Below are 20,350 nucleotides of genomic sequence, written 5' to 3' on the forward strand. Positions count from 1 at the left end.
AAGTCCCACTGCTATCAAGAATTCAAATGTGAAAAAAAAAAAAATTACATAAAAAAAAACTGTATATACATTTATAAAAATCATCATCATCATTCATCATACATTTTAATGTATGATGAATGATCTAAAAATAACTACATCTCCAGCTTATTTACTGTATATATAATAGTTACTCGACAATTAAAGGATTTCTAAACGTCACCAGCTAAAGAAAGGTTTGCAGTCTTTTGTGTGGCATCGAATTTTGTTTTTATGTTGTTTAAGGAGGCTGCCAAAATCATCAGTCTTGTTTAGAAACAAAACGTTTTGAATTATTAGACATTTTTTAGACTTTTTGTAACTTCCATGATATAAAAAAAAAACCCACATTTTTTTAAGTTTTTAGAGCTTTTGCACATAAAGTAATAACTTTAAACCATTAAAATATTTTCTTTTCTTCAGGAGTTTGCAAAATGACTTTGCAATTTCCAACATTAATGTATATATTTCAATTTTCAGTGTGATCTATTGCTTCTTCTTATTTTAGAAGAGAACAAGCAGGTGTTTGGCTCCAGCGGTGCATTGTGACGTCAGAAGATGTTGAATTTCAGAGGCTGGATCAGAACAGTTTTTGATTTGCTCTTTGTTTCCAACCTTCATAAGGAAGTCTCACCATGGGGGAATTTCATCCTCCGCCCACCCCCACCCCCCCCCCACCCCCTCCTCTCTTCGCTCTGCTTCAGTTTCTTTGCAGCCTCATTTTACTTGGTCTTGGCAACGAGTTGTTCTGGAGGTTTTGAAGAGTTTTCTGGTTGCTTTAGTTCTGCAGCATCTGTTCTTTACACCGTTTTTCTTCTTTTATCACCACTTAGCCCCCCTTATCTCTTACTAAACTTGACTTGTCAGTGAGTCTTTATTGTTCTCTTCCTTAAAATAAACTTTAGCTGTCAGATCTTGCCTTGGAATTTTATAATTTATAACTTCTAAAGGGTGGAACAAGATTTAGATCAAATGTGAGCCAAAGAGACGTGTTTCTTTATGATCAAATGCAACTTTTAGAACTAGTTTCTGTTTCTGCATCCATCACTTCCTGCTAAAGTATCCCTTGAGGAGCAATAACGGGAAAGAAAAGCCGTCATAAATCTTTCCGACAGCTGCACTGGTGAGCCATGTACAACGTGAATCTCACATTAACGCAACAACATGTAACTCTGAGCTGGAAACCTTTGTTTGTTTTTCTGTGATGCTAATTATTTATGCTATGTACATTTGCAGAAGAACAATGCATGTGTCCAACAGCAAAAGAAGAGATGTTTTTGACCTGTATGTTGCTTTTTTAAAAAATATATGTATATGTTAGTGCCGAGCTGCTGTCTGGTACACCAGCAAGCTGAATAACAAGAAGCCAGTTCATATGAGCAGGATATGAATTTCTGCAGCCTAACAGAGTTTTACGAGTGTGTGCTGCTTTATTATGTGCAAGTCAGAGTCAGAGAGGTAAAAAGATATTTCTTTATGGGAAGTCAAGGTGGCACGCACATTCATTTCTCTAGCTTTGACTTCAGACTCCTCTTTAATTTATTTATACTGTTGTGTTTTTATTCTGAGACTAAAGCTACACGGTTATAGGGGTTCAAAAAGGGACAGATTGTGTAGTTTATGTGCTTGTTGTGTTTCTTTTATCTTTTATTTGTGACTCTACCTCCCACTTTGTTCCCCTTGTCCCACCCCTGCTATCAGAAGGTTGTTCCACATTGTAGTTTAATTAGTTTTACAGTGTTCATTAGCAGATTTGGTTAACTTATGGCACACTTGCCTCAGTTCCCCCCATATACACTGATGTCTGGGTGATAAATCATCTCTGTCTGCCTGCTTTAATTAGCCTGACTCCTGGAGTGTTATATTTGGCCCTCAATGTCTGGACAAGAGTCATGGTCTGCATTGTTTAACCTACGTAGTATTTATCTTTTCATCTCCTCCCAGGCCTGTATGCAGCAGGCTAAATGATTTTTACACTCTCTGTTGGAGTTATAAATGAATTTCAGTCTGATAATTTCATCTTCATGATAACTACTTTAGCATGTCAGGGTAAATATATTGCTCTTCTCAGGCTTTTATTGCAGCCTACACAAGGAAAAAAAAAGGTATCTTCCTTTGGGTTTAGCACATCTTTCTCTCCTTCCCAACCAGCAACGATATTGGAAATTATTCAGCATTGGTGTGCATGAATCCTGCTGGATTATAAGGGGGGATGTTACCCCTCAGCAGCTGGGTGTCACTTACAAATATAGTAAATTAGCTGTCACCAAGGCTCGGCTTGGGAGCTGCTGCTTTGTCTCAGAGAGTATCCATTTTCACTGGGTCTCTGTTCAAACCGACGCAAGACAACGAGTCATTACAGCTGCAAGAAATGAAGAAGCACAACATGATTTCAGTTCAATTGCTTCCTTTATCTGGGGATGAATTACATCTATAGCAACATTTGCACCGATATATAGTCCAATTAATCACCTTGTGTTTCCAGCATGGCTTCACAAAAGTGGGAAGAAATAGACGCTTAGTCCGATTCTCTACTTCTTCACCAGACAGCTGCCCTCTCATTATCTGCAGGCCAATATGGACTGTGGGGGTTTGAGTTATTACTTGCGGCAAAGCTGTAGAGACATGGCAGACTGGCATAGTATCCAATAAAATCTGACACACGGGCTGCTTTGGAGGGCTTTTGTCTCCCTGATTCATACAAACATTCAACAAATTGTGTTGTAACAATTTGATCAACTATTTACATTTTAAATTTAGCACTAAAACTAATTGGTCTTAGTTAGTCAGAATAGTATAATCTGAGTGTGATATTGCCTTGGACTTATGTTTGAAGTATTTGAGTTCAACATAGGAGCATCAAATGTGGGAATAAAACAAGTGGCAAAGAGAATGTAAACAAAGTTGACGAGTAGGTAACTTATGGGTCTCTGCTGACACCTCGTGGTCACACTGAGTAACGCAGGACTAAAATAAATACATAATACACATTATTTATTTCAGCAATAAAGGAACAATACTGAGAGGACATTAACTTAGACATATCTAAGATGTGAATCCCTTGTATTTACAGCACATTATGCACAATACAAAAACATGATTATTGACTCTTATTCACAGTACAACACTGCTACAATAGATTACAACACAATAATAAAAAAGGTTCAATATAAAGCCAAAACAAGCATAAATAATCCAGTAAAAGTACCACCATGTGTACAAAAAGAACATTTTGTCTTTCGTGGTTTAAGAAGTGTGTAGTGTTTCGAACAATAAATATTAACAATATTGAAAAAAGCAAAACAACAACGGTTTTATACATGTGAGTGGTCTGTTTTTATTCTGCTAATAAAAGAAGTGGCAAAATGTAATAACTTGTGATAACTCACCTGTCATATGCTTCCTGGTTTATGTTTAACATAAATATTTAACTGATCAAGAATTGATCAAACGCGTCTTGCTGTTCTTTCTAAATATACTGTGGTTTGTTGAATTGACGATGGCTTGTATTTTACGTATATTTATAGTGACTAAACGTCTTCAAAAATGTAGGTGGTTTTCATTCATTTGTAACATTTTCAGAACATTGAATGATCTCGTTCATTTATTTACAGCAGCAAAGATGTTTTTCCAGCTTCATGTTGTAGAGTTTGACAAATGTGTTGGTTTTGAAAAGAAAAAACTAAGAATAAACAGTTCATGTTAAACTGTAATTGCTGAAAAAAATCATCCACACACACGAGAATTTTCACAACTTCCTTCATGATGATGATGCACTCACTAGCCTAACTTGACCTTCGGTGCACCTCGTTGACCCTGTGAGCTTTATCACAGGATGACAAACTGCTCAGTTACATTATGCCAGTAAGACACTTTTAACTGTCCAAGAGCAATAAATAGGATTTTTATACATTCTGCCATATGTCTCTCTGGAGAAGTTTGAGTCTAAGAGGAGGAGTCCTCCTCTACAGGATGGAGAATGTGTCTCCTCAAAAACTCCACCTCCCGCTCAGCTTCTCGGAGTTTCCTGCGTAGTGTTTCGTTCGTTTTTTGGAGCCTCAGGTTTTCCTGTAAAAACGATTAATCGGGTTTTAGTTAAAAACAACAAACATAATCTGTGAAGTGTTGGCGCTGCACTCACTGATTCCAGAGATTCGTAGCAGGGTTTGCTCCCCTCCAACGGCTCTTTGGGCTTTTGCAAAACAGAGGCTCGGTTTTCCCACTTTGCACAATGTTTTCTTATGGGCAGGGGGCTCGGGCACGAGGGGAGGGTGGGCGGCACGGGGACTAAAAGAGACGGCTGAGGGCGGATGACTTCAGCAGTAGGCGAGGGCAGCTGAGGTCCCTCTGTCTGGGTGTAGCTATGAACTCTTATAGGCCTCAGAGTGCAGGTGACTGGGGAGTCTGGACTCCAGTCTTTCCTGACATCTGGTGGGAACGGGAACGAACATTCTTCCGAACCTGAGGACAATGTCAAATTTGACAAACTGTTACTAGGTTTGCTGCCATATCTCGAAAGCAAACACCACAAACACAAAATGACTCTGTTCAGTGTGTCATGAGTTACCAAAAAAAACTTCACATCAGGCAGAGATGCATAAACATTGCCCACACATTTAAACACTGTTTTATAATAAGTCAGTCTATATTAAGTAGGGTTGAAAGTTCTGCGCTGAATATAGCAGCATTCTTGCAGCAGGTGGGCAGCTCGAGCATTACTGTAAGTGAAACCGTTAGTGACAGGTGGAGGGAAATCACCCTGACAGCAGATTCTGAAATCAGGAGATGTTTTGTTTCACTTCACAAGCTTAAACTTAAATCATCTCAACTGTGACTTTGAGCCTTTTCTACTTCTTTGTGGCTGACTGTTATGGGGTGCCGTTTGTAAAGTTACACAGTCAAAAATTAACAGCAATATTTTGGTTTATTTAGCCTTTCATAAGAAAAAAAAATAGAGTTGTTTTTTCAAACTCATTTTCACCGTGTTATTCGTACATTTATAAATGTCGTAGTTCACTAAATATTTTACTTACAAGCTAAATATTTAGTTTTACAGACTAAATACTTAACTTGCAAGTTAAATATTCAGTTAGCAAGCTAAATATTTAGCTCCACACTAAATATTTAGTTTACAAGCTAAATATTTAACTTGCAAGTTAAATATTTAGTTAGCAAGCTAAATATTTAGCTCCACACTAAATATTTAGTTTACAAGCTAAATATTGAACTTGCAAGTTAAATATTCAGTTAGCAAGCTAAATATTTAGCTCCACACTAAATACTTAGTTTACAAGCTAAAGATTTAACTTGCAAGTTAAATGTTTAGTTAGTGAACTAAATATTTAGGCGTAAATTAAATATTTAATTTCCACGCTAAATATTTGTTTTAAAAACTAAACATTTGATTTCCAAACAAAATATTTGTTATCCAAGCTAAACATTTAATTTCCAAACTAAACATTGAATTCCTAAGCTAAACATTTAATTCCTAAACTAAATCTTTAGCTCGGACCAAAATATTTATTTTTCAAACTAAACATTTAATTTCCCACATAAATATTTAATTGGCTTACTAAATATTTAGGTCGAACATAAATATTTAACTTGCTAGCTAAATATTTAAGTTGCAAGTTAAATATTTAGCTTGTAAATTAAATATTTAGTTTGGAACTATGACATTTATAAATGTATGAATAACATGGTGAAAATATGACTTTGAAAAAAACAAACTTTTTTTCTTATTAAAGGATAAATAAACCAAAATAGTGCTGCTAAATTTTGACTGTGTGACTTTACAAACGGCACCCCATAGACAGTCATTTCAAGAAGCAGCACTGTTAAATTACTTTTTTAAAAACATCAACCACCAGATGGCACAGCTCACAGAACTTGTCTCATGTTAACATGTGCAAACATCAGGTGAGACTTGTCATTTTGTAGTGATTGTGTGACAACTGTTAGTGAACTCATGCATAAATAAGTGTCATGCTGGGGAAACAACCCACCATCTGAGGTCCCCGTGGTGACAGAGGTGGAGCTCAGCGTCGGACTGTCAATGGCGTTGGTCACTTTGGGGTTCTTCTTGCACTCGAAGGCCACCTGATCCTTGCACAGCTTGTGACAGTTCATGCCGCAGTCTGCGAAGGTCAAAGGAATGCAACGAGTCATGACAGGAACTGCGGAGCTCCACGTCAACAAACCAACTTCCCGCTTCTCTTTGAACGCCACCTCTTCTCTGCACGTACAACTTGCAAACCGGTGCAAGCTCAAGCAAACAAATACGTTTTAAGATCTTTTGAAGCACGGGGGAGGGGGAAATCTGAGAGCAGACTCTTTCTGTCTCCCCCCCCCCCTCCCGTTGCTGTAGCGTTCAGTTTGCACTATGAAACTGAGAAAAACCACACTTCACCTCACCTGCTCTCCACTACAGAGTGCATTCACCGTCTTGTTTCAGAACATGACGCTCAGAGATGGGCATGGTAAAGATAGCTGTGCATGATAATTACCTCTGCATCTGTAGCCTTGCTTGATAACACCCCACAACTGCAAATAATATGTGAGAAAAACACATTTTTCATTACCCAACACCAAAATGAAAGTAAGATCTAGATTAAATCAGAATTAAAACACTATGTGTTTACTTACAAACCCTGAGCAGTTATCACAGAAGGTGGGTTTCATGTAAGTCGTCTCCTGGAAGTTGTGGACAAAACCTAAACCCAGTTTGGAGCAGATGACACTAGCCCGCATGAAATACGCCGTGATCTCCTCTCTGTTCACAAGTCCTTCCCTTAACAAGCACAAAAACATCACATAAATTCAGACTACTTGCAGAAAAGCACAGCTGTGACTGAAAGACATCAGAATTTATTGTTCTGATTTACTAATATCTACACCCACTCATGTGTCTCCTGTGCCGAACAGCCTATTGTGTGTGTATTGTTAAGCACTGTAACATCACCTCTGCTGGTTTTCCTGTGAGTATTTAGAGGTTTTCTAGTTCTATCTGCAACTAGTTTATGTTTCCTGTTGCTATTTTCATTCCTAGAAATGCCACTTTTGCTTCCTCCCCTCTGAAGTGACAAGCGAGCAGAAAGCGAGTGTGTGTGACCCATCAAACACCCACTTTTCTTTGTCCATGACACAGAAGGAAAAGGGAAAGCTCGCTGCAATTTTCTCAAAGTCTTCTTGGGAAATAAAGCCATTCTCATCGTGATCGTAGTTCTTAAACACGGACTGTGGGAGACCCCAAAAAAAAAGAAGCACAGTTTGTTACTCAACTAGTGAACAATAGCTGCAAGACTGCAAAACGGCTTCGTGAATAATGACGGGTATAACTAAGGATTACGTAATGACAATACTGTGACTGTGCGGAGGATACATTAGAAAAAGGAAGCACTTACATCAACCATCCTCTGCACATGTTTGCTGATGGTTCGAGGGTCGGGTTTAGGAGCTACTCCTGATGTCCAATCCACACAAACCGGTGGTCTAGAAGGGGTGGCAGGCTAAAGATAACCACGACAAAAAATGTCACGAATTTACATCATATATCACATAAAAAAATTAGACAACATTGCAAACTATCAAAGCAGAATAAATAGCTGGCACTCGTATTAAACAATAGAACTAAAAGCTCGACACCTTCCAAAAAGTCCAGTATTATTAAATGTATATGTAATATTGAACGTTGAAACTTTATATTAACATTTCTTAATGAACCAGGAAGCTGTTTCCCTGCTGCTGACAAAAGGCATTATATTGTCCTGAAACCAGACGTGCTTGTTGCAAAGCAGCACAATTATCACACACCCTGCTTAAGTTTTGTCTTTAGAGGTGTAGTGTGTAGGACGTAGTTTAAATTGCAAATTGCAGACACCTAAACACCATCCACCTACACCCAAACTATGGGTGAGAAATCTCTTTGTCCCTTTTGGACCATCTTGAAGTCTCTGGTTATAAAGTTATTGTATTAAAATAACACAATTCCAATCTTTCATAGATTTAACTTTAATATAAACACAACACTCCAAAGAGTAGATTAGCCACTGCCGTCCTCTAGCTTCTAAAAGCCTTAAGCTAAATGAGTTATATTTTTTATTTTAATTAGGGAGCATATTTAAAGCATGGTTCCATCACTCACAGGTGCTTTACAGTTTTTGGGCTCCCGTGCGTAAGACAGTTCATAAATCTCGTCCTCGGTGTAGTAAAGGTCCAAGGACAGCTGTAGGAGGGAATAACATCCACACATGAGAGGTAAACAGAAAAATGAATGAGCTGTCCGTGTCCCATGGTTTCTCCTTGAAACGTTTTGATAAGAGCAAATCAGCTTACGGGACAATTGTTATCTCCCATGGACATTCTGTTCTTTAAAGTATGATTAAAACATTGCAAAGAGAAAACAGAACAATACAGCGATCTGAACTCATTCCCATTCAGTTTGTTACCCACACACTCATAGATCATAGACTCTCATCACACCCACACGAGACAGACTGCATGCCGTAATGTGCTCATTTGCATTTATGTATGTGTTTACAACTTGGCAAATCAGATTAAGCTATAATCCATCACTACATCATAAGAGCATAAAAGTTTCCTTGAAAAGTTCACTACCGTCAAGAGATGAACCAGGTCCTTGTTTGCATCCAGATTAACCGGGAGCTGCTGAAGCTGGATCAGCTCATTGATGTGGTTGTAGAGCGCCTGCAGCTTTTGGACGTTCACCTTGTTGTCTTCCACGTAGTCCGACATGGCCTCGTTGACTGAAATCAGGTCTTTCAGGTGAACACCAAGGATGGGAATTTTAAAACCTGTATATTTGCTGTAAGCGTGTCTGTAGTTGTCAAAGTTTCTGCAGGAGGACAGCAGGTCTGTCATCTCATTCAGGACCTATAAAATAAATAATGTTTTTAAACCCTGACTCGAGTAAACTTCATATCATGTGGTTTGTTAAAGAGCATGCTATGCTAATAAAAATGCCATGGCTTTAATCTTGTTGGTTCACGAAGACACATTTATGGTGTTAGGACTGAAAAAAGAGAACTTTCTGTTTGTATTGCTGAAAACCCAGATGTGGCATGAAAACCAACTTTGCACGATTTGGGAGTGAAGTGAAACTGAAGGATTAGAAGGACTGGCCATGATAGAAAGGAGAGGCTGCAGGTGTGACCGGTAACACAGGGAACAGGTATAGATGGGTGTGACGGGCTGATTGGGAAAATGCTAACTGGTGGAAAAGTGGCTAGTGACAAACACAACGACTAATCAATTGAAAACACAAGTAACAGAACTGAACAGCATGACATACAGAAAATAAAGCATAATGACCGGGCATGAACCTAATAATCACAAAGGACTACCAAAAAGGGACCAAATAACACAGATACTGACAGATTTTTCAGCTGGTAATCAAAAATCAGGTAATTTCTTCCAACTGCTGACTTAAACCAACCTAAGCACACCTTTAGCTACTCTTGTTGTGACTACTGTAAGCAACAAAAAAGGTTCAATCGTGTCATCTGGACCAGTAAGTGAGAAACGTTTCATCCTTCATCTGGAGAACTTTGTCAACCTGTGGCTTGCCAACCAGATCTGTCTCATAAGTAGCCTTCGTTGTGTTTCAAGCCTGAACTGTTTTTGTTGTTATCTACCTGGATGATTGAGCTTACAAACCTTTTTATCTGAACCATTTTGGCCTTGTTTGTCCTCAGGCTGTTTCTGTGAGTAGCAAGTTGGCCATCTGGCCTAAAACATTTGATTGTTGTACATGATGATTGATTATTTTGGATGGGTATGTCCTGTTTGCATGTGTTAAAAGCCTAATTCTGAAAGTCCAACAGGAGGTTGGCTTGAAACACAGCAATAAAGGCTACTTATGGTTGGCAGGCCGCAGATTGATGAAGTCCTCTGGATGGGAGATGAAACGTTTCTCACTTAAAGAATCTGGTCCAGATGACATGACTGAACCTTTTTTGTTGTTACTGTATATACCTGGATGATTGAGCTTACAAACCTTTTTATTACTGTAAGCACTTCACACAGCTGTTAGTTGGGGCTCCCATCCAGTTACGGTAGTTAAAAACACTTAAGTTAGACTCATTACTGTGACTAAAAGACACAAAAATACATTTTCCCCTCTCTGGAACTGTCCTATTGAGTTCAAGCGCATCAAATCTTTGTTCAATGATAAAACCAAACATAAAATGTTCCTCTTTGCGAAAGCCTTTGGCAGCATCTGACATTTATTGTTGGGGTAAACACGCAAAGCCAGTGCCACTTTTCATTTATTCTGAAATTTGGATTCATCTTGACAAATGTGATGGAAGGACGTGTAGTTCACGGGTCATATTGGAGCAAAAAGTGGGTCTTTGCTGTACTGTTGAGCTGCAGCATCAGAAAAATACTGATAAAACAAACCTATAGTGTTGACTTTGAGCTCTCTAACAGGTAAGACCTGTAAGATACACACGAAAGCTTAACGCACTCCATTACAGGAAAGTAAAGCATGATCATGAGACTTTCATCCGTTACCTTGGTGACTTCACTCGGTACATGTGAGGTCGTGTCTTTCAGTCTTGAGATTGAGCTGTGACACAGTCCTCCCACCACCGCCATTAGTGTGTTGTAGTTGTGCATAAGGTGTAAACTCTAGGAGGACACAAACAAAAGAAACACACGTATCAGTCAATTCACGCACACGCAACAACACACACAATTAAATTTGTTCCAGGTAGCCCTGGTTATATAACTCACAACACTGATGTTGTATAAGCCACTTATGTTGTTGTCTTTTTTCTTACCCTGCTCTGATATCTCACTCTTTTTGGTGGTGCATTTCCTGCCTCTTTTCAGTTCTCTAATTTGTGCTGTCACTGGAGCATTATGGTGTGAAATTCGTTTCCACACCCGTAGGTTTTGAGGTTGACAGCAATCAGCAGCAGCAGTCTGGTGCATTACTGTTAGTGTAAGAGGTCCACCCAGTACGAGCCTGCCTCACAGCTCCCTGAGGCCGCTTCTCAGCATGATGAGTGCAACTTCATAATGGAACGGTTTTAACAAGTCAGAACTGACAATAACTACAATCTCAATTCTCCTTTTTCCAAAACCACAAGTACTTATCTGTTTACTTCTCATGATTCCTTAGTTTTCAAGTGTTTCCAACTATCTAAATAGCTGAAACACACTTACAGAGTGTAAATGAGCACCAAATTTTAGTGAAAGATATCACATAAAATTACACACAAGGTTTGGCCATAATGGCTACAACTCCATTTCTCACAGTGTAGTCTTAGTCTAAAACTTTGGCATAAATGTGGTAGTATATATTCATTCCTTCTAGCAGTGCTAGGCCTTTAAATAGCTCAATGATTTATGTCAGCTAAAGCCTTTAGATGCACGCATAGAGGAAATGTTTCAGGTGTTTTCAAGCTATAAACAGAAAGTGTCAAATTAGAGATGGGGACTGTGTTAACCACTACCTGTGCGACGTGGATAAACTTTGTGAAAACCTCAGCTCTCAGCTGAGCGGTTGGCCGGCTCAGCACCATCAGCTGAACCCACTGGGAAATCCCATTACACAGGGCGATGGAACGCTCCAGCACAGGGATGTCCTTCATGCAGCAGCTTCGAATGTAATTTAGATAGTCTACAAACTGGTTAAAAAAAAGGAAGAAAGATGAGCGGAAACCCTTGCATGGAGGCAAATCTTTAAAATTATCCCTTTCCACATGAGTGCAAATACTCACTGATATTCTACAAAATGATTTAAACTCCAAGTAGGTAAGATGCTCAGCCAACTCACTGGGCTCCAGGTGATCAAAAAGAAGGGAAACTTTCCTCTTTTTACTGTAGTTAGCCTTGATCTTCTGGCTAGCCTTCCATGATCGTTCTCGTTCATTTCTACAACAGCCCAAAAAGCATAACATACAGGAAAGCTTAAACAGTGGTAAATTTAGAAAAAAATAAAACAATTGTATAGATTTTAATGATGCCTAAATTAATTTGGCCAAAGATTCTTGAAAGCCAGGCAATTTGTGTTGAAACTGTAGTGGAAAAATAGGAATTACTTATAGGTCTTATGAGACGTCCTATTTAGGAAATATACTGTTCTTATATTGCGCTTTTCTATCTAATCAAGATACGGTACTCAAAGCGTTTTACTCTACAATCTGTGCCCTCATTTACCCATTCATACAGCACTCTACTAGATCTGTACAAAGAATAATCAGTGTTTATCACATTCATGCACCGATGGGACACACATCGGAGGCATTGAGGGGTTCAGTGTTTTGTCCAGAGACACTTCGGCATGTGACTGCTGGTGGAATCGAACCCCCAACTCTTGCATTGGAGGACGACTGCTCTAACCACTCAGTCACAGCCACTACCAGAAGCAACAGAAGCACACAAAGTGAAGGGACAGGCGGTCTTTACTTCTTATTGCTGTGTCTTGTTCAAATAGGCACTCGGACAATCTTAACTTAGACAGATTATACTGCTTTAAACTGTCTCATCTCTTAGATTAGAACCTTGGCATTTATTTGTAATAAACAGGTAAAAATCAACAAACTGGGTCTTTATGGAGATATTATTTTTTGCTGCAACAATATGGTGTCAGCAGTGGGATTTCACAGTTCTTGTACACCAGGTGAGGTAAAACTCTTTGGCCATAGCAGACAAAAGCCTCCCTTACAAAAAAATAAAAATAAAAAAGATTGAGAAGGCCTTAGCAGACAGGAGAGACGAGCCAAAACTGGAATTGTGAACCTATAAGGCAGAACCCTGAAAGGTAAGACCCTAGATTTTGTTTTATGTGTAGGCTCATTTATTTCCACGACAGCAACGAAAAAGTGAAACGCTTTTCAGTTCACAGTCCGTATTCTGGATCGTAACCGATTTCACGACTGCAGTGGCGAGTTGTGCAGGCCTTGTGTCTCAGTTGGCCAGCTGGTAAGAGATTAACACTTACATCCATTTGGTCTCGAGGAGAGAGCAAAGATCCTCCTGCCCATGCTCTCTGATCAAATCCCGGAACTCATCCAGGCTGTCAGACAAGCTGTGGGGCAACCGGAATATTATCCAGAATTCTTGAATCCAGTGCCTGGAGATGAGAAACAATACCAGTATGACTTATAACAAAAAAAAAGTTCAATTTATCTCTCAAGATGTCTCAAACACTGACCTGATAAGGTAGCAGATCTTTTTGCACTCTGTTGGCTGATCGTTGTCCAGCGCAGCTTTAAATGTAAGAACTAGTTAAGGTGATAGGTTATCCGAAACGTGAACCTGTTTAAAGCATGAATTCACCCTTGCAGGTTTAGACTAAACAGTGAGCATCTGGTTGTTTTACCTGCAGGCGTGCTTTCTTATGAATAACTTGTTAAAAACAAACTAAAGCAGCTGAACCAACATGTGACATTTGGTCATGTGGGAGAATTTTGAAGCACAAATCTGATGAGACTTGCTCAATGAATCATTCTGGTATGCAGAGGAAAATGAATAATAAAATGCACAATCATTGTCTAAGACAACGCAACAACTGCTAATGTGGGGTGCTTGGTTTCAGGAGTCCACATCTAGAGATGTTTTAATCAGATATAAGTATTATTAATCCAGGACTTTAGTCACAATAACATCCATTTTTCACAGAAAATAACCCTCTCCACTGAGTTCATGTACAGTTAACACAAAACACACAAAATGAGCTTTTATAAATATCCTGACTATGGCTCTCAGCTGGCAGAAATCAGAATGAAATGATGCGCACATAAAGGCTAATTGCGTCACGAGAACAGAAGAGCCACCTACGCAATCCCAAGGCTAGACTGTGGCGAGGACTGTTAATGGCCCCCCGAGTTTCTTTCTTGATCCTGGCCAACAGATTGAATTGGTTTGAAGCATCCTTTTGGGTCTTCGGCACAGAACGAGACGGTTAAAAATAACAGAGGTCATGGTGATGAGGCTTTATTTGATCAGGGGCCTCTGTGTTTATCTATAGATAATCGGTGGTGGAGGTAATTAACACCTGAAGCCCCAAGGCTGCTCGCAGGGACAGCAGGTTATGTGACGCCACTGCGGTGTCCTGAATAGAAGCCTATATTAGAAGCGTTCCACTCTAACCACAAAACATTAATAAATAGTTTTTTTAAGTTTGAACAAGGGACAACAATAAATAAATAAAATCCAATATTAAAAATAAATATACAGAATGGTAAATCATTGTCTGCACAAGCCTCATGAGTGAAGAAAAGTTGCATGGTGAGAGCAGGAATGAATGCAAAATGGGTTAAGGAGGATAAACGTAGGAGTAAACGCAAACTGTCGTTCGCCTATCACATTTTACACTGACAGCTGAGAGATGCACTGAGAGCCAGCTTGACTGTCCGTTGCCGTTGACAACCAATCGAAAGCAGCAGGGACGGCGATCTGATCCCTTGTTCTGTGTGCGGCTCGAAATTGGCATTGTTTGAATCACGAGGCTGTGCTTGCGAAAGCACTTCATAATGGACTGCTGAAGGATATAGACTGATGAGTTTGTCCAGCAGGTCACCGGAGGGCATGAGGAGACGGTGCATGGTCAGGGTGACGTTCAGCAGGTGGCTGCTCTTCCTCACATGACCATCTGTGTCTGAAAGAAGAAGAAATGTGCCAACATTTATGTTTATCCTCTTTGATTGAACATAAATACAGGACACGTCAGGATTTCCTTTGCTTCACCAGTGTTAGCCATAACCGTGTCACATTATTATACACCTAACATATGATGATGTAATTAAAACGAGACATGTTTATTGAGTCATCGTATGAATTAACTCATTAGGCAGGGTGTTTTGTCAGGTCCAGTGTGTGTGTGTATACAAACCTAATGAGAACACCTAATGGGATTGTTTTGGTGAATAAATGAATGAATGCCTTTCTTGGCCACGTGTTATGTTTTAATATTTATTTCATGGCTCAGATTTTGATTATGGGAGTACAATTATGTCGTTAGTGAGGTATTAGCTGAGACTGATCCCCAGCGCATTCTCCAAGTGGTAACGGATTTTGTAAGATCTTTGTTTAAAACCTTTGTGTTATGTTTTTGAGTGGTGTGTCTGTTAGCAAAATATCTCATGAACAATTGGGTGAATATTAATGAAACTTTCTGAATGTCAAGAGTGGAAGTAACAAATTACAAATACTCACATTACTGTAATTAAGTAGATTTTTTTGGGGTACTTGTACTTTTATGAGTATTTCTTTCAAGTGTGTAATTTTACTCATACTTAAGTGCAATTTAGACCATGTCATCTACTTTGCTACTTTTAAAATCAGAAGTCGCTACTGAGTACGGCCACAACTTGAATTAGTATTCAAACTGTTCATCTGCATCTTTGACTCTCAGATCACGAACGGGCCAATTACCTAAGACGTAAGCAAAGGACAACTCTGTAGAGTAGAGAGTCATTTATGGACTGAAGATTTGGAGAAAAAGCCAAAATGGAGACAGAGGACAACACTGTCAACAGAGAAAATGATGAGGTAAAGGCTGAGGACGAGTGCCCAAGGCTGTACCTGGAGGAATGTTTCATGTACAGAGGGTGAATAGGAAACAGTGTCCAGATGCAAACTTTGTCTGATCTCTACAGTGATAGCAGCTTACAAGACTTCAGCATCTAATCTCAAAAACATACTGTGGTGTACGAGGTTTTACCTGTATGATATTGCTTTTTTATTGATTATATGTGTGGGTTATGAGTTTGGCTAAGTATGCAAAGATCTTAGATGTTGTCACTGCCATCGGTTTGGTTTGCCTGGTACAAAAGTAAGACGGAGCTTCTGAGCATCTGAGAAATGTGCTTTGAATGTAGACATTATATACAGTAAATCAAATTGAATGCCTTCTAGAATAGTTTTTGAGACGAGTACTTTGTACTTTTACTTAAGGATTTTTATAACACCAGTACTTTTACTTGTAACTGAGTATCATTTAAGCAGTGGACAGTACCTGCACTTGAGTACAAATTGTCAGTACTCTTTCCACCTCTGCTGAATGTAATCATTACTTTTTGGAGTCAATCCAATTTAAGATGGCAGCCTCAGCTGTTTGACCTTAGTTGACATTAAAATGGCTATACCTCAGTCAGTTTCACAGATATTGAGCTAAAGTTTTGATGTGGTAGTAGCTGAAAGTCATTCACAACACATGCATTGAGTATGAAATCTTGCAATGTACTGTATTATATTAATTTAAAACTCTTGCATGTTAGTAGGCAGACAATATGTATTCACGATCAGGTTGTTGTTGGTTATCTGCAATAAAATAAGGGTTGTAGGCTCAGTCATCCAGGTAGATAACAAAAAAGGTTAAATCGTGTCATCTGGACTAGTTTCAAGTGAGAAACATTTCGCCCCCATCCAGAGGACTTTGTCAGTCTTCAGCCTGCCAACCAGATCTGTCCCATGTCTCATGCCTTCTTTGCTGTGTTTCCAGCCAGCCTCCTGTTGGAATCTCAGAAGTAGGCTTTTAACATGTGCAAACAGAGCACACCCATCCAAAACCATCAATCATCATGAACAACAATCGAATGTTTTAGGCCAGGTGGCTGACGTGCTACTCACAGTAACAGCCTGAGGACAACCAAAACCAAAATGGTTCAGGAAAAGGTTTGTAAGCTCAATCATCCACGTAGATAACAACAAAAAGGTCCTTTGTTTGCTGATTGCCACTCATCTTTTGCTCATTAGTTCTTAGCTCCATTAGTAAACCTTTAGCTTGTTATTTTTGTTTACTGATAAACAATCACTGTTCATCAAGTTTATGTTCCTTAATCTGTCATGCTACTTGATTTAAAAATAAAAAAAATAACAGTTGCATTTTTTGTTGTTGTTGTTGCTTTTATTTCTTCAATATTAGTGTTTACTTGTGCTTCACTGGCTACTTCCTATTTACTTTCTGCTTGTAAACAAGTTTTCTCTATATTTCACGATACAAATCATCTATAAATAAATGCCAATAAATTATAATAGAGCTTTTATTCCTTTAATGAGTTTTTTTGTTTGTTGTTGCATTGCTTCAACATGCAGCCATCACTAAGCCACAAATGAATGTCTGCGATTTCTTTTTTGTGTCTTTAAGCAAAATGGAGGAAGAAGCAAGAAACGATGCAGAATTTCTTATGTTAAAGTTCATTACGTTGATTTAATTCAAAAGCGGCGTCAAAAAAGCTTTAATGTCCTAAACTAGTGTCACTCAAAGAGCTGCAGAAACTATTCCTCTACAGAATGCGCTTAAAAAAGAAAACTTTTAACAAAAAGTAACTTTTTATTGTGCTTTTGTTTTGTGGAAAGGGATGATCTCAGTCCTCCCGCTGTCACGAGCTGTGTTTACCACCACCTCCAAGATCTCGACAGTCAGGCGCTCGAGCACCGCCTCCAGGTAGATGGTAATGCATCCATAGCACCTCCTTTTCAACTCATTTGGCATTTGGGGCTGTAATTGAGATATTATTTGAGCTTTTGAGATGTGAATCAGCAGCTCCCAGTTGTAAAAACCACCTCGTTGTTATGGCTACGCATCACAACAAATGTCCAAATATAAAAAAAGATTTCAGTAAAAATCCTTCCAGCGGCACAGCATCTGATACCAGAGGAAGTAATCATCCGAAAAAAAAAGCGATTTTACATCCAGAAAAAAGAGTTTTCAAAAGCAAAATCTCAGAATTAACGTACGAGAGCTACTCCGACATGCAGCCACCCCAAGCGGCGCAATTCTGGAACTCAAGTACAGATTACTCAAAGTAATCATTTACAATGACAGAATGAACTCAATTCCACTGAGCAGCTCATTCTGATGAAGAATTGATGGGCTTAATAAAAGTCTTCCCTTTTTTTTTGTTCTGTACAGGTTTGTACTGACGTAAGAACATGCATTAGCAAATGTGCAGTAAATGCCACATAGACAGGAATACGTTTTAATCTAGTGTTAAACTATGACAGCGACTTTCCATCTGTGGAAATGATGTCAGTTCCACAAATGAACTCCAAACACCGTCATAATACTGTAACCCTGCAGCGGAAGGTTTACCTTTTCCTCTTATTGTGCGAACCTCTGACACTCGCTTGTCTCACTAGCTTTTTAACTTCCTTTTTTTTCCTTGTGTGCTGGTAACTTCCTCTGTTCATGACCACACCACCTTTCCTCATCATGGCTGCACGCTTACAACTGACATCTTAAGAGAACGGCGCCTGTTAGGTACAGCACAAGATTCAAATGGCATGTGCAAGCAAGGAATTAGTGGTGAGGAACCACCTAAACATGGTGGGACTTTTACGTATGTGTTACTAGCTCTGTAGTCTGCAGAAACTGAGAACACTGTGCTGATACAACAAACGATGGTGAATAAAAGCGTTGCCACTGCCTTGGCACCTTCAAGGACATGAGGCATCCGAGGAGCCACTTTTATACCACATTACCTTAAAAGTACCTCAGACGCCATGGCAACATTTCTTATCTTTGTTATCTGTAAGCAACTTGCCACTCCTGCTGCATCAGACTAATCTAGCTCACCATATATAGATCAGGCTTGTTTCTATTTGCAACTAGCAGCCGCTGTCATCTGGACCTTGCGGATAATAATTACCTCATCAGACCTTAAGTGGAATAGAACAGACAAATTAAACAGGGCTTTCAAAATAAATGTGTACTTTTTAAATTCAAGCTTTTCCTTGAGATCATCAACACTTGACAGCGTTGAATCAGCTGAAGTGAACTCATGATAGAAGCACAACAGGATGCCATGACTCCAGCAGGTAAACAATTGCTTCATCCTACTTTTTACAACATTCCAACCACCAGCACTCCCTGTGCAGGGTTAATTGCAGGAGGAAATCCTTTCTGGAGCGTAGGTTAGTTACTGGAACATTTGGAAAGCTTCCGCTCAACGTGCTGGAACCACATGATACCGCTGGGCGATAAACACTTCAGAGGCCCAACGCTCTGCCCGCTCGACTTTTAAAGTTATGTCAAACATTCATCAGCCGCTCCAAAGCGGATAAGGGGATATCTGTGGATGACCCTTTTGTTTTGGTCCCAGTCTGATGCAGGAATATGCATGTTTGTCTGTAATCTGAGCAAAAGTCTCCATTCTGGACCAGAGCTCGGTGCAGCTTTACAAATGGCTCAGCATAAAAGAAAAATCAACAGTTTAAAATCAGAAAAAGATAAAAATAGATCCAAGTGCTGAAGTTAAAAGAAATGCTTATCGCCTGCTATCGTTCAAATCAGAGATTTAATGTAAGATCATGTGAGTTACAGCTGTTTTGGTCCAACCTTGTGCAACAATGCAAAATGTTATGCTCAGATTATGTGTTGTGAATGACCCTCAGCTACTACCTCATCAGGTTTTAGCTCTATCTGTAAAATTGACTGATTTAGAGCATTTTTAGTGTTGTTTTTTTTACATCAGCTGGCTGTGATGCATGGCTTGAATTGATCTGAGATGAATCAGTTGTGGATCCAATGATCACTTTTCCAGGGTTGCTTTAATCGTTCGTGAGATATTTTGCTAACAGACGAACAGGTTTGACTCCAACGGTTTCTGCTGAAATCATAAACAAAGATCTCGCTCAGTGTGTAGCACTTGGAGTGTTTGTTGTGAATGATTCTGTCAGAACAAAAAAAGTTTGGAACATTATCAGTAAAAACTGATTGAATCACAGCAGTTAGTCAGGCAGCCATCTTGATGTAATCTGACGCTCAAAGTCAGTAATTTCTAGATGTGCGTTCACTGATAAGTTCATGAAAGTTTCATTCAAATTCATGCAGTGGTTCATGAAATATCTTGCCAACAGACAAAGCTGACTAGAACTAAACAGCAAAGCTTTAACCGAAGATCTTGTGCAATGGCTTAGTGCTCGGGTTATGTTTTGCAGATCAGTCTCAGCTACTACCACACCAAATTTTAGGTCAATATCTGTAACACTGACAAGATTGTAGCTATTTTGGCCATGGCAGCCATCTTGAACTGAGCTGACTCTAAAAGTTAATCAGTTGTAGATAGCGATTAACTTTTGGAAGGTTTCGTTAAAACTTGCTCAGCAGTTCATGAAATGTTGTGGTGACAGGTTGACACATGAACACACGCAGAGGCTAAACAATGAGAAATGGAAATGTACTTTTAGTTAATAAAAGCTGCGAGTGGTTTCATAACTGTAATTTTAAGCTTGTTTCACTTCAAAAACAGAAACAATCATAGTTTGACACACACAAATAAAAAAGTTAGGGATGCACGATATTGGATTTTTGGCAAATATATGATATTATATATATATATATATATATATATATATA

At 39.1% G+C, this 20,350-nt stretch overlaps 1 protein-coding gene across 1 annotated transcript in view; it reads right to left on the bottom strand.

Annotated features, from left to right (window-relative positions):
- Positions 1–3,267: 3,267 nt before the first annotated feature.
- Positions 3,268–20,350, bottom strand: part of LOC119427456 (RAS guanyl-releasing protein 1) — a 19,222-nt gene continuing 2,139 nt past the window's right edge. The window contains exons 3-17 of the mRNA XM_037695077.1: positions 14,542–14,647; positions 13,202–13,264; positions 12,989–13,120; positions 11,766–11,919; positions 11,499–11,672; positions 10,552–10,668; positions 8,635–8,910; positions 8,162–8,242; positions 7,422–7,526; positions 7,145–7,254; positions 6,664–6,808; positions 6,525–6,561; positions 6,024–6,155; positions 4,160–4,479; positions 3,268–4,086 (exon numbers count right to left, since the gene is read on the bottom strand). Coding sequence (XP_037551005.1) covers positions 3,964–4,086; positions 4,160–4,479; positions 6,024–6,155; positions 6,525–6,561; positions 6,664–6,808; positions 7,145–7,254; positions 7,422–7,526; positions 8,162–8,242; positions 8,635–8,910; positions 10,552–10,668; positions 11,499–11,672; positions 11,766–11,919; positions 12,989–13,120; positions 13,202–13,264; positions 14,542–14,647 — 2,075 coding nt within the window. The 3' untranslated portion in view covers positions 3,268–3,963. The remainder of the gene's footprint in view (positions 4,087–4,159; positions 4,480–6,023; positions 6,156–6,524; positions 6,562–6,663; positions 6,809–7,144; positions 7,255–7,421; positions 7,527–8,161; positions 8,243–8,634; positions 8,911–10,551; positions 10,669–11,498; positions 11,673–11,765; positions 11,920–12,988; positions 13,121–13,201; positions 13,265–14,541; positions 14,648–20,350) is intronic.

The sequence above is a fragment of the Nematolebias whitei genome, chromosome 21 (assembly GCF_014905685.2).
Source record: "Nematolebias whitei isolate Nwh7 chromosome 21, NemWhi1, whole genome shotgun sequence".
NCBI classification, from domain to species: Eukaryota; Metazoa; Chordata; class Actinopteri; order Cyprinodontiformes; family Rivulidae; genus Nematolebias; species Nematolebias whitei.